At 35.1% G+C, this 14496-nt stretch overlaps 2 protein-coding genes and 1 long non-coding RNA gene across 3 annotated transcripts; 2 read left to right on the forward strand and 1 right to left on the reverse strand.

Moving 5' to 3' along the window:
- Positions 1 to 1373: 1373 nt before the first annotated feature.
- Positions 1374 to 7114, reverse strand: LOC145591309 (receptor-like protein kinase FERONIA). Its single transcript, XM_081647734.1, has 4 exons — positions 6356 to 7114; positions 3937 to 4536; positions 3053 to 3486; positions 1374 to 2469 (listed from the first exon to the last, which is right to left on the reverse strand). Exons 1-4 carry the CDS (start codon positions 7009 to 7011, stop codon positions 1490 to 1492), a joined length of 2670 nt encoding a protein of 889 aa, XP_081503860.1. The 5' UTR covers positions 7012 to 7114; the 3' UTR covers positions 1374 to 1489.
- Positions 7115 to 7560: 446 nt separating this feature from the next.
- Positions 7561 to 9092, forward strand: LOC145591310 (uncharacterized). Its single transcript, XR_014102291.1, has 2 exons — positions 7561 to 8477; positions 8686 to 9092. It is a non-coding gene; the product is annotated as an uncharacterized LOC145591310 (long non-coding RNA).
- Positions 9093 to 10245: 1153 nt separating this feature from the next.
- On the forward strand, positions 10246 to 14294 carry LOC145591308 (receptor-like protein kinase FERONIA). The gene is made up of 3 exons (XM_081647733.1): positions 10246 to 11301; positions 11809 to 12213; positions 12596 to 14294. Exons 1-3 carry the CDS (start codon positions 10472 to 10474, stop codon positions 14133 to 14135), a joined length of 2775 nt encoding a protein of 924 aa, XP_081503859.1. The 5' UTR covers positions 10246 to 10471; the 3' UTR covers positions 14136 to 14294.
- Positions 14295 to 14496: the final 202 nt, after the last annotated feature.

The following is a 14496-nucleotide window of genomic DNA, read 5'->3' on the forward strand; positions in this document are numbered from 1 at the left end:
CATATCATCTATTTTAATGCAATGTTGTATTATGTTGACTCGAATGAACAATACCAGAGGGGAGGGGGTGAATTGTATTGTAGAGGAATTAGGGTAATTTTTGCGGAATTTATAAAATAAACTTAAAGAAACTTAAAGTGCAAAGAGAGATTTTTACGAGGAAAACTTCTTGACCTTAATCAAGAAGAAAAACCTCGACCACAAGAGATTTTAAACTCAACTCTTAATTATAATAGGGCAAACAATCTATTACAAACTACGACACTAACCCAAGTTCCTCAACGAACTTGAGTTCCCTTCAACTGATTCCTCAACCAGTTGAACTCTCTAACCCTTTCCCTCTTTCTCTTTACTTCATTCAAAGTAAAAACACTTTAGAGTTTACCCAAACTCTAACCCAATACAACTCAAGATTAAACTCTAGTACAAGTACTAAGATACTCAAGGACTTAAGTGGATTATGACTCTTTTTGAAAACTAAAATATTGCAATGCTCAAGTGTGTTTTTCTCAACAGAAAACCAAATCTATTTATAGACTAGGGAGGAAGTTAAAGCTGTCGTTGCTTAATCTCCACTAAGTCACAACTTCCTCAAAACTAGGAAGTGCAAGTAGTGGGATCTTGGGCAGCAAGCAAAACCAAACCACTCCCTATTTTTTAGAAAACGTTTTACTACTTCCTATCTTTTCTCAATTGAAATCGACTTCGTAAAACACACGTTCAAGGTTATTTTCCAAAACCAGATTTTCCAAAAGATAGGTTTAACAAAATCAGAAAATCTTTTTATCCAAAAGATATTTTATCCAAAAGATATTTTTCTAAATTAAATTCAAAGATAAAATAATCAAGTTCGAATGTGGAAAATAAAACTTTATCATATAAAATCGAATCCACTTAATTCTTATTAATCATTAATGTACTTAGCATAAACATAAGAGACCTAAAATACAAAATAAATAAATTAGACTTCTTGAACACTCTTCGAAGGTTCGACTCTGGAGCTTCAGTTCCTCACTCAAGGAACTTGACTTCTAATTATCTTCATTACTTCTTCTTATCATCAAAGGCTGACTTTAGGTCTTGTTTTATATATACTCCATTCTTACTCCAGAATTTCATGGCATAAACTTAGTTCCTGTCATCAAACTCAACAAGGACAATAAGTAAAATTGTTATGGGTTTGTTAGGTTCCTTCGAGTCATCTTCAAAACTTAGGGTCAACATATCACCTAAAATTTATTGATAACGACATGAAGAGCAAATCACGCCTAGAGTGGTTGGAAACAGAAAAATAAATTAAATTAATGCATGATAACGATGTAAAGTACATTTTGGTGAATAGAATATTAATTTAATTTAGTTTAACATAGATATTTATGAAGACAATGCAAATTATTATTGCAAAAAATATACGAAGTACAAGCTAAGATATGGTCTTAAAATTAAATTGATCATAAGTTAAATGTATGTAGTAATAGGATCACTAGAACTACTTTATATTATTTTCTCCGATTGAGGTGGTGATCAACTCAAAATCACTCATAGTTTGACACATTCCATTGTCGTCGTTGTCATTGTCGTTGTCAACATTAGGAATAATACTACTAGTAGTAATTTCATTGTTGTTTTCAGCAGTTTCTTGAAGCTTCAATGCAAACTCCAGGTACCATACTACCTCTTCCATAGAGGGTCGTTCGCTCCCTTGATCACGCACACACATCTCAGCAATCTCTCCGAACTTCCTTAGACACACTGGTGCAATCTCGCCCCTTACATTAGGGTCAACAATTTCATGTAGGGTACCTTCTTCGTAGCATCTTTTTGCATACCTAGCTAAATTCACTTGTTCATTTGGCAATAACGCCAACAAGGGCATCATTGCGGGCCGAGCACATAGGACCTCGAATAACACTACTCCAAATGAGTACACATCGGACTTATCAGTAAGTTGCTGCAGTCGAAGATACTCTGGATCTAGGTAACCAATGCTACCCTTTACTAATGTACTAACATATGTAGGAGCCCCCTCTTTCATCAAGGGGCCTACTTTGGATATGCCAAAGTCGGAGACTTTGGCTATCCAATTCTTGTCTAGGAGGATGTTGGTGGACTTGACATCGCGATGGATGATAACCCTCCCAGTACCCGTGTGTAGATAATGTAAGCCTCGTGCAGCCCCGATGCAGGTCAAAAGACGTTGCTTCCAAGGCATGGAAGCATATAATGTGGTGTCACTTTTGTCATCGAGTCTATAACTATGTTTGTGGTAAAGATGATCCTTAAGGGTTCCTAGAGGCATGTAGTCATAGACTAAAACCATTTCACCATTCTCGTCGCAAAATCCAATCAATGAGACCAAATGTACGTGTCTAAGTGTTGTTAGCATCACAATCTCCGTGTGGAACTCAAGAGCCCCTTGCTTAGATGATGGGTTTAGTCGCTTGATTGCGACCATGACTTCAGCTCCACCTGCAACAAGTTTCGTTAACGGAGCTAAGTAGTTTGTACGCATGAATTTGATGATCAATTACATTGTAAATTTTAGGATTCGTAACACACTAATATTCTTTTATTGATCTAAACACTAGTAGAAAAACGCAAATGACCAGCCAAAAATCCACTTTAGCTAAAAATATTTATGTTTATGTTTATTATTCATATGTAAAAGTGTTTGGCAGTCAATTTAAGTGAAAAATGCAAAAAAAAAAAAAAAAAAAAACAAAAAAAAATTGTTAGATCGACATTAAGGGTAGCGGTTCAGAAGCCGAACTGCTGCCCATAACAGATTTTATTACCCCATAATAATATGTTATGGGCAGCGGTTAACTTTATTCCCTTGATCGACAAAATTGTCACCTTACAAAAAGTGATGATTTTAACCTGAATTTCCTGATATGTTACTCCGTAATATTATATAAATTAAGTTAAAGGGGAGTACATGCTTATAGAGGGTCTATAAAATATCATGTTATATCCTTAATCATTACGAGGGCAATGAATAATAGTAAAAACAAACACTACAATCATTAATCATACTAATGAATGAACTTACCATTTATTGCAATGGATCCTTTGTATACCTTGCCAAAGCCTCCCACGCCAATGACAAAATTATCATCAAAGTCGTTTGTTGCGACCTTGATCTGGTGTAACGTGAAGCAGTGACAAAGATGAGACGGTAATGAGGAGCTGCTGCTGCTTGAGCCGTTAGAGGGAAGGAGCCGCTTACAGTCATAATGGCTTGATTCGCGCATCAACCAACAGAATGCCAATGCAATGACTAAGGCTATAAAAACAGCGCTGCCTAGCACACCAACCAGTATTTTAATCAAGTGATCACTAGAGTTTGTATCACCTCTTGGTGGCGAATTTATCTTATTGGGCCTATTCGGATCGTCGGGGAGAGGAGCATTTGGCCCAGCAAGACTCCCATTGGATTGACTCATCTTGAAAATTTCCAATCCATTCAATATGACATCATGAGACCTAAAGCCAATTATTTGAGACTAAAGTTAATTGGTTGATGATTTTCACCACAAAAAAAAAAAAAAAAAAAAAAAAAAAATGTTAATTGGTTGATATAAAGAAACCTAAGGAATTACACTTTTAACCTTCTAAAATGGAGGGATTACTTATCTCATAATATATCATACCTATTAGATACTCTCTATCTATTCCTATTTAATTGCATGCATTGGCATAATAAAATTTGACGCACATCTCACTGCAGTAGTTTGACCAAATACATAGTATTTAATTTGTAAAAAAGTATATATAAAAAAAAAAAAAAAAAATTATTATGAAACTTTATACTCTCTATCAATTCCTATTAGTAAAACATATAGAACACAAATTTATCATGAAATATATAAAAAGTAAAATTTGAAATTATAATTAGATTTAAATTTGAAAAAAAAAATGAATAAACTAACTTACTGATAACTTTCAGTATCTGGATGAAGAGTAATTGATAGATTGGCTTTGGTTGAATTGGTACTCTCATATATGGAAATCACATAGTCCTTACAGACCGGAGTCGACCACAAACCGTCAGCCAAGTCGAAGGGGTCAACCTCATTATCAGCCTGCTCATTATTTACCAAAACTTCAAACACTCTTTGACCTCTTTTTGTAACAGCAGATTCTATCTCACAAAAATGGAGCCTAATCAGGTAGTCAAACCCATAATCCACAAGAAATGTCCATGTAAGACTGTTCAACTTATAATTTTTGTTGTTCAAACCCATGACCTTTGCTGTCCGGTACACGATGCTGGGCGCGGTGTATTTAGGCACTTTTGTGTAAGAGATGTTCGCTGTGGCTCTTTTCAGGATCATCCCAGTGAAATTTCCGGAGCAGTAGGTCTGATCAGTGTACCATGCACGTGACATTCCACCGGAGTCCATTTCCGAACTTACGTCAGTGCCACCAACATTTAGCCGTGTCACTGTCTCTAAGGCTGTTGGCCTTACGATTGTGAATTGGAATGTATTACCCACGTAAGTCTTTGCTGGGACACAAACTGCTGGTGGAGACCTATGTACAAATATAATCATTTAGAGTGATTGTATTAGATTATGTAAATTAATACATCATCCGTTCTCAATTAGTTACAATATTTTGATTTTTACGCTTGTCAATGTTATAAACTTTTAAAAAGACCTATTTCACATCAATTTATTGTGTACAACTAATATTAGAGCCACTAATGTTCCGATGAGGTAGGTATTGTCATTGTATCATGTTGAAATATAAGTCATAAGGGGTTATTTTTTAATAAAAGTTTTAATATACTAACTAGTGATCAATATGAATAATAAATAAATTAAAGGTGACTATGTTAAAATTAGGGTTACTATGTCATAACGCCATACTTTAGTTTCACAATAATATTAAATATTACACAAGTTTTAATAAAGGTTTCTATGTTTAAAATATAGTTATATTATATTAAAATTAGGGTCACTATGTTCAATATATATCATTAATTGTGCTCGTATGGACCATGTGTCCACACAAGTTTTTTCTAGAGGTGATCATTGGGCGAGCCGGACTGGAGCTTAAAAAATAAGCCCACTTCTTGGGTCGGGTCAAGCTTCGGGTTGGAATTTTTGTGCCCAAACCTACCCAAAATGGTTGGGTCATGCGGGCTACTCGGGCCATTTTCAGGCTGGGCCTAAAAATTAACTAAATACACATAAAAACACATTCCCAAACCTGATTAAAATATAAAATTTCGGGCTGGCCAGGCTAACTTTGATCACCTCTAGTTTTTTCTGATCAATAATGTATACTTTCAACTTATTATATATCTAATTCTAAATCAGTGCCATTTCGGACATTTTGGGGGCCTAAAGTGAAATCTTAAAAAAAGACTCCTAAATTATGAAAATGTATTTCATAAATTTTTAGATTATAAAGTTCACCAAAATTATTGATTACAGTCCTACGAGCATTTTTGTAAAGCAAATTCATCAATCAAACCCTCACAAGCTATATTAACCAATACCTCATTTTTTTTTTTAAAAAAAAAAAGAGTCAAGAATTTAAACCCAATAAAAAAATTAATAAAGAAGAGAAATTATATAATTAAAGCTAACATAATAGAAATTAGGTAATTAAAGCAAACAAATAAACTAAAAGAGAAAGTAGAAAAGTAAAAAGGAAAATGAAAACTCACATAAAAGAAAAAAATAAAAATCTAAAAATACAAAAGAAAAGAAAAATTAAGCAAATAAACCAAACCCCTACTTTAGTGCTTCTTCATTCCCTCCATTTGAACCCCAAAAAAATCACTTAAGCTAACTAAATTAATATTTTGATTCATCTTTAGATTAAGAAGAAACGGTTACACTTGTGATTAGTACTACAACACATAAATTTATCAAAGAACAAGTTTTTTTTTTTTTTTTTAAAAAAAAATAAAATATGAGGGCCCCACAAAAGGGCCCTGAGCGATCGCTCAATGAGCTCCCCTAGTAGCCGGCCCGATTCTAAATATGTAACAAATATAAAAACTTGATACAATGAAAATATAATTTGGATTGAATCTAACAAGGGTTTACATAATTATATTTTGCTCAAACTATAAATGAACAAAAGAGGTCAAATAAAATAATTAATATGAATAATATTAATTTCCAAACGTTTCAACTAAAAGAGTAAGGAGGAGGGTTAAAGGTGCTTATCTCTATTTGGTTAATTTGAATTTGATTTAAGGTTTTGTAAAACTTTAACTTATTTGTGAAAAAATTTAGTTGCTTGAAATGCCAAAATATGTAAACTAACAAAGAATGGACTAAGACACGGAGTTTTATTTTAATTTTAATCTACTAGAGTCTGAAACTTTGTATACCTGTTGGAAGATGATGTTTCAGAAGGTTGGGGGTTGAAATAATCGTAGAGGTTGTCTGGCACCGCGACGATCTCAATGCCATTGACAAAGGCCAAAGAACCCGTCATTGTGGGTGAGAAGGTAAGGTTGAGCCGCGAGGACGTAGCCATAACAAGGAACTCTTTCCCAACAACAGGATCAGGAAAAGAGTTCTTGAAAAATTGCTGCTGAAGATAAGCGCTAAAGTTGCCTAAAAGGGTGAAGGAACCATTGCCTCCGTCGGCCTTTAGTGTTAGAAAGAAGTTCTCAACGGAGGTATTGTCGTAGGTGGCAGAAGTGTAGAAGTAAAGGCGCACGATTTTAGGGCCGGGTGAAACAGGGAAGGAGTAAGTGAAAGGTGAATGGAAAATGCGAGCTCCGCTACAAGGGGGTTTGCCTGAATAGGATGGATCCTCCTTGCTGACGTGGGCTACTTTCGTGGCGTCTTTGTAGGTTGTCAAAGGCGCGAAAGTTGGGTTTTCATCGGTGTACCATGTTTGGTTATCGGCGGAGGTGGTGGTGGGTGCTCCGCAGTTGATGAGGTAATTGTTAGTCTTGCAACTGCTTGGTGTGATTAGTAGGGCTAGTAGTGTAACAAGGCAGATAATGTAGGGGAAAGATTGCAATAAGTTTATCATTTTATTTTGTACTAATTGTGGATAGTTTCATCTTACGTTATATTCATTGCGAATATATGCAAGCCTCCATATTATACTCCGTAGTTGACTGGTAGCATTAGTCGTCGTTAAGAGATTTTTAAGTTGTTCTAATTTATTACTTCAATTTTCATTTCAAGATAAGTATTCTGATCAATAACATTGGTCCTTGGCTTCCGTGAGATTCGGTGCACCAATGTCCCATCTATACGGCTGCATCAACGACCACGTGAAAAGTAAAATTATTTTTTTAGGCAAATGGAAAATAAAATGTCATACACTTATACAGATAAAAAGACTATTTATAAGAAAGTTTTGAATGAAACTACTCTATTACTGTACCATCAAAGTTAATAATATGCAAGCTCACGCGGTAAGGTTTTTGTCTTATTTTTATTAATCCTTCAACAAATTTCACTTGTAGTCTTGTACAATATTGTATTTTATTTAAACTAACTTTCTACACTTTTTGGCGAATCAACTATGGTGAAGCTTGTTGCCTTTACTATTCACTGAGGATGAAGCCTAACTTATCAAATAAAAAACCATATATAAGTGACTATTAGAAAAAGTTGTACAAGTACATAAAATTATTGGTGGGTCAAGTACTATTTACATAATTGCATCTACAATATGATCGACAAGGGACCATAAAAGGCCAATTGCCTACCACAGCACCTTATTTAGTGACCTTACAATTCTTATCCGAACAACCAACTTTTTATTTATCATCTTAATCTTTTTTTAGAGTGCGATCAAAGTATATAGGATTAGTACTTTATTATCAAATTCACTATATAAGCTTCATTTGATATTTTATTTCTTCAGAAGTAACCTCCCAACCACATACTACAATACACTTATTTTTTCCATTTCCATAAGAAATTAAATCGATCATACGAGAGAGGTAAACGCCATGAGGAAGAGTAACATTCTGTTCGTTCGTCGTCCTTGTTTCTCCCCTTCAATTCTTCTGTTGATCCTACTAGTTTTCAGTTTGAGCACCAACCTTGTCGTTGCCGATCAATGCACCGGAAAACTTATTAAGCCGAACCCATTCTGTAACGCCGCTCAGTATGGGAACTGCTTATGTGGAGGCGGGTCAACTGATAGGTGCAAAGCGTTCCGTAGATGCTCTCGTGCACCAGGGTATACTTCCGATGAGTAAATGTACCAGGATAGTCTGATGTTAATTATTTGTGTCCTAAACGAAAGTGTAATTTGTTATATTGTTCATGCTTTGGTAGTTTGGTATAAAATGTATGTAATCTATCATGGATATGATGTTTGTAGATTCAAAAAGATGGAATGATAAGAACATCGATCAATTAGTCAAACTTACCCCTTAATCGTTTCAATACCTAAGTACTTCAATTCGAATAGACAAAAGTTTATTAAAATCGGGTTTACAATATCAATATTGTAAATCAGCTTCTTTGGACTCGCACGTGAGCACCTTCTTCCTATCTTTTTCATTTTCTGGATCCTCATCTTCTTTGAGTGCTTTCTTCTTTCACTTTCTCTCTCCACACTTCCTCTTCTCTTCTTTTTTGCTGCAGTTCATTTCCTTCCATGATTTATCTCTATTGATTTTGAGATTCAAAGGTTTTTGCCTTTTTTATTTATTGATTTTTGTTATTTAATGGAATTTCGCAGTTAATAAGCTTGAAGTGCATAGTCGTCGTCATCGTCATCGTCGCCACTTTGCTCGGTGAGATGGTCGGAAATGGTGGAATCGGCGATGGTCGCTATCGGCGTTGCTAGCGAAGAAAGAATTTGAAGGTTTGTTAATGGTGGAAATGTTTAGTTTTGAGGAGAGATAAAGATATGGGATGAAAGTAGAGCCATTGGGTTAACTTTTGCATTTTGTGTTTATTTTTTTAATTTTGATACTCTGTTTTTGTGAAAAAAAGGGTCACTTTTGTGAAAAAAAAGAGTTACTTTTGTAAAAAAAAAAACGGTCACTTTTGTGAAAATATGGATCACTTCTGTAATAAAAAGGGTCACTTTTGTAAAGAAAAAGGGTCACTTTTATATAGAAAAAGGGTAACTTTTTGCAAAAATGTTCGATGTGCAATAAAATTATTGTAAACCGGGGGCATGCAAAAGGAGTTGATTCGAATATGACACTTCGTACTTTTTTTAGTCTATATCCATTTCTTTTAGTTTATACTCACTTTGTGCGTACTATATGTTACATACACATACTATTATCCTGGTTCGAAAATAATGGCACGCTGCATACTATATGTTACGTACACATACTATTATCTTGGTTTGAAAATAATGGCACGCAAATGAAGGCCTTTCTTGGCTAAATAATTTACTGAACCTTCAAATCTACCGCTTGGCTGGGAATGCATATTGGATAGACACTGGCTGTGTGTAAAAAAATGCAGGCCGCGTGATGGTGCTTGAAGAGTGACAGAATTGTTACTGAGCATAAGTTCAATTGAAGATATAATTGGTCTGTCTGCAGGGTTGTCTTGGACACACAAGAAACCGATATGGATGCATCTCAATATGACAATATCTCAATTTCTCCAAGCCTATAAACCAAGCAACGCCACCAATTAACATTATCAATTTGTCATTATTATATTCATTGTTTGGAAAAAAAAAAAAAAAAAAAAAAAAAAAAAACCAATCAAACTATATATTTTAATTTTTCTTTCAAAATATATATATATAATGAAAAAATATTTATATAATTGGCCGGTATTCTGGGAAGGATCCAATAAAGTGTAACTGATTTTAAAAAAGCACGGTACAATAAAAATAATACTTGTAACATGCAAATTACGGCTTTTCTTTATCTGGTTAAAAATTAAAACACAAAAAATACTCCCTCCGTCTCTGAAAGAACGACCCATTTGGCCTAATTTTAGTCCCAAAAAGAATGATCCATTTGCATTAAAACACCCACCAATTTGCAACAATATTTGTGCAAAATTAGCTTTCCCATATAAAAATTTGATTTTCCATGTAATTTTATTACTTTCTCTCTCTATTTTTTTACAAACCCCATGTAAATTTATCTTTTCAATATACTTTTACTTCTTTTTATTTAACTTTCTTAATACCCGCGTAATTAACTCAAATGGGTCGTTCTTTTGGGAACGGAGGGAGTAGTAGATTTTACTTTGTACCCTACCACCTAACTATCCATACAATACTTTCCTAGAAAAAAAAAAAAAAAAAAAAAAAAAAGGGGTCTCCATACAATATTCCTCCAAATGTTAAAAATAAAAAAATAAAAAAATAAAAAAAATTCTTTTTAAGTTTGAATAGTAAACGTAGATAAACATTGACTTCCAGAGTAAAGAGATGAATGAAAAACCAAAAACTCTCAATACTAGCCTTAAATTTCAATTCCCCAGAAATCCTAATTAGCACTACCCATCATTAATTTAATTTTCTTCAGCAGATAATTCAATCAACCATGCTTATCTACCCTCAACTTCTCCCTTCAATTTTCTCACTACTCCTCTTCCTACCAATCGCTACCTCTTACCTATCGTACCATCCAGAAGACCATTACTTTATCAAATTTGGCCTCCCTAAATCCTCCACCAAACCCAGCGGCGATACATGGTGGAGCGATGAAGATTTTCTCGTTGATCCACCATCTGCCGTAGCTGCTAACACATCAGCTACGGCGGTGGGGGTCAAATCACCATATGACAAGGCCAGAATATTTCAAGCCACTGTCACCTATTTAATCCACGTCTCTTCTTCAGGGCCTAAACTCGTCCGCCTCTACTTATACCCACCAACCTCGACAATCTATAACCCCGTTATCGACACCAATACATCTTCCCTCAACCTCATAATAAATGGATTCCAAGTACTACGCAACTTTAGCGCATACCTTGTTGCTTCCAACGCTAATGCCAACCCAAATACCACAGCGCAAGTAAGTAATGGCCTTGTGAGGGAGATCTACGTCACAGTAGCAGAAGAACGAGATCGTAATAAAAAATCTATCAACTTAACCTTCTCTCCAAGCAGTCCTAATGGGTTCGGGTTCATCAATGGCGTAGAGATTATATCTGTGCCTCAAGGGCTGTACGTTAACCGGTCATCGGATAACCAGCAACAAGTTTTTTATCTTAAAGGTGGTCCTCCAGGTTATGTGATGGATCCTTATGCTTTTCCAAACTTTTTAGCTATGGAAAATGTTATACGGTTGAATGTTGGTGGATACACTGTGGATCCTTCTGAAGACACTGGGATTGACCGGACTTGGTACAATGACGTTAACTTTTTGCGGTAATTACTTCTCTTTCTCTTGTATTTTTATTCCCAAATTCTCAAAAAAGACAAGTGTACGTTAATTTATTGTAAGAAATGTTAAATTTATCTTACAAGTATTTAAAGTTGCAATATTTATATTAGTTTTTTATAGTATGTAATTATGAAACTATAAGATACATTAAAATCAAATCAACGAGAAATTATAAGTTACTCTTTAAGGGGTTAAAGTTATCATAAAAATAGTTAAATACACCCTTAAACTGACCGTCTTACAATAAAATTAACGTACACCAATCTTACACAAAACTTATTGTTGTTTATTATATAGGTGACTATAAAAAACTACAATGTTAAGTGTTTCAATTTGACCAGCACATCATCTAATGGAAAATTTTGATTATAATATCTTTAATTAATTTAACTATCATAAAATATTTTTATAAAGAAAGTGGTTTTAATTTGAATCATGTTATGTTACAACATTTTCACTACATTAAATATTTTTCTTGTGTTGATTTACAGTTCTTTTGACGGCACCCCAAGCAACACAGCCATTTACGATTCTAGTAAACACATCCCTTACACAGTACTAGCGCCTCATTCCGTCTACTCCACGATGAGGACGATGGGGTCGTATTACAGAAGCCTAAAGAAGAACATGACATGGGAGTTCGAGGTTGATAATGGATTTAATTATCTGGTGAGACTCCATTTTTGTGAGTTAGACTCTACCTTCGTCAACAGTATTAACGTAAGATTGTTCTCTATATACATCAACAATCAAATGGCCTCGCATATGGATGTCCTTGGTGCTGCTGGCGGCTTGTACATTCCAATACATAGTGATTTTGTAATTCTTGTCAATGAAACTAGTAGCCGGAGCAGAGTTCTTCTCTCGGTGACCCTTATTCCCGACTTTGATACACAGTAAGTTCTTCATTCTATTTCATCTTTATTCAACAAATTAAATTATTAATCAAATGAACAAGTACACAACTAATCTATACATGTGTAAATTAACTCGGTAACATACTTTTTGTGTCTATCTAACCTAAGCGAGTAGATTAAAATAGACAAACGAATTTGTTTGTTAATATAATTTAGTATATGTACAACATATGTTTACAACGGTTGCATGTCAAAATTTCTTGTACAGCTATTTTGAAGGATTATGCCTTGCTAAAATTGCTACATTATTTTTATTTTAAATAAAAAAATCTGAGTATTTAAAAGTATTTACTTTAATTTCTGACTGAAGCAATTTTAATTTGCAAAACTTGATATCCTTGATAATTTATGTTGCATTTAGCTATGACGATGCCTTGCTCAATGGGCTGGAGATTTTCAAGTTGAACTCAACAAGTGGTTCGCTAGCTGCACCAAATCCTGCTCTCCCCGAAAGTATGATACAAGCTCCTATTGGTACACAAACACCAGCAAAATCAAAACATTTGCCTCTAGTCATCGGAAGCATCCTTGGAGCGACCCTAGTTTTACTTTCGATATTTGTATGTCTTATCATCATATATCGAAGGAATAAGAAGAAGCAAAAATACGTGAGTACAACCACCACGGAGAAGAGTAGCAAGTTAAAGTGGATATTACCATTACTTGATTCCACCGGCTCCACGACAACTACAGCTAGTGTGGCTTCTAAACTGCCGTCTGATCTTTGCCGGTATTTCACATTAGCCCAAATTAAGGCCGCCACTTGTAATTTCGACAAAGACCTTATTATAGGAACTGGTGGGTTTGGAAAAGTTTACAAGGGTACTATCGATAATGGAACCACTACTGTGGCTATCAAGCGCCTTAACTCGACATCGAAGCAAGGAGCTCATGAGTTCCAAACTGAGATCGAGATGTTGTCGAGGCTACGACATGTGCACTTGGTGTCCTTGATTGGATACTGTGAAGACTTTGGTGAGATGATCCTCGTATACGAGTACATGCCAAATGGCACTCTAAGAGATCACTTGTTGTATAAGCATAACCCTCAAATAAGTTACACATCGTTGTCATGGAAGCAACGCCTAATGATTTGCTTAGGTTCAGCTCGCAGCCTACATTATCTCCATGCGGGTGCAAAACACCTTATCATCCACCGCGATGTTAAGTCTACCAACATCCTTCTCGATGAAAAGTGGACGGCCAAAGTCTCCGACTTTGGCCTCTCCAAGGTTGGACCTGACCATACTGAAGCAGGTGCTACTTATGTTAGCACCGCGGTCAAAGGGAGTGCAGGGTACTTAGATCCTGAATACTACCGATGTCACCAATTGACGGAGAAATCCGATGTGTACTCCTTTGGAGTAGTCTTGTTTGAAGTTTTATGTGCTCGCGCTGCAGTGAACCCAACCCTTCCTAAAGAACAAGCAAATTTAGCAATATGGGCACGAAGTCACTACAAAAAAGGAACCCTCCATACTATTGTAGACCCGAACCTTACGGGGCAGATTGCACCCGAGAGTCTAAGGAAGTTCGGTGAGATAGCTAACATGTGTGTTCGTGATCGAGGGATCGAGCGTCCCTCGATGGGAGACGTAGTATGGGGGTTAGAGTTTGCGTTACAACTTCAAGAAACTGCCGAGGATAACAACATTGCAAATGGTACACCGGATGAAAGTTTCGATCTAAGTAGTAGTTATCTAAGTGCTATCGATGTTGGTTTTACAGATAATGATATATCGACAAACTCGGGAGAAAACTTTTCTCAAAGTAGTGTTGTCGAAGGTACAGAAAAGAAGATAATAGACAGTAAATCTATGACGAGTTCATCTTCGGATTATCTTGCTGATTCCAAACCTGGTTCAGTCTTTTCTGAGATCACTCATCCGACATCAAGATGAATCTGTTCCTTCTTTTTTTACAAGAAATTATTTTTATCACTGTATTATAAACAACTTTTATGTAATTTTTAATTTTTGTTGTTTAGCCTTCTTTTTGTATACTTGTAAGAGATACTGAAATACAGCATCATTATAAATCACTTCTTACTTTTTGCAAAATACTACTACCTCTATTCCATATTATGTACAAGTTTAGGGTATTATTTAATTTGTGAGGTATAAAAAATTCAAAAGTTAAACATAATATGTAACGAAGGTTGTAGTATTTGTTACGGAGTAGCTAGTAATCTTCTTCTAAGGTTTGGCTTAGGAATAATAATACATCTCATCTATCCACCTAAATTTATTTACTTCCTCCGTT

The sequence above is a fragment of the Chenopodium album genome, chromosome 18 (assembly GCF_948465745.1).
Source record: "Chenopodium album chromosome 18, dcCheAlbu1.1, whole genome shotgun sequence".
Classification (NCBI taxonomy): domain Eukaryota; kingdom Viridiplantae; phylum Streptophyta; class Magnoliopsida; order Caryophyllales; family Amaranthaceae; genus Chenopodium; species Chenopodium album.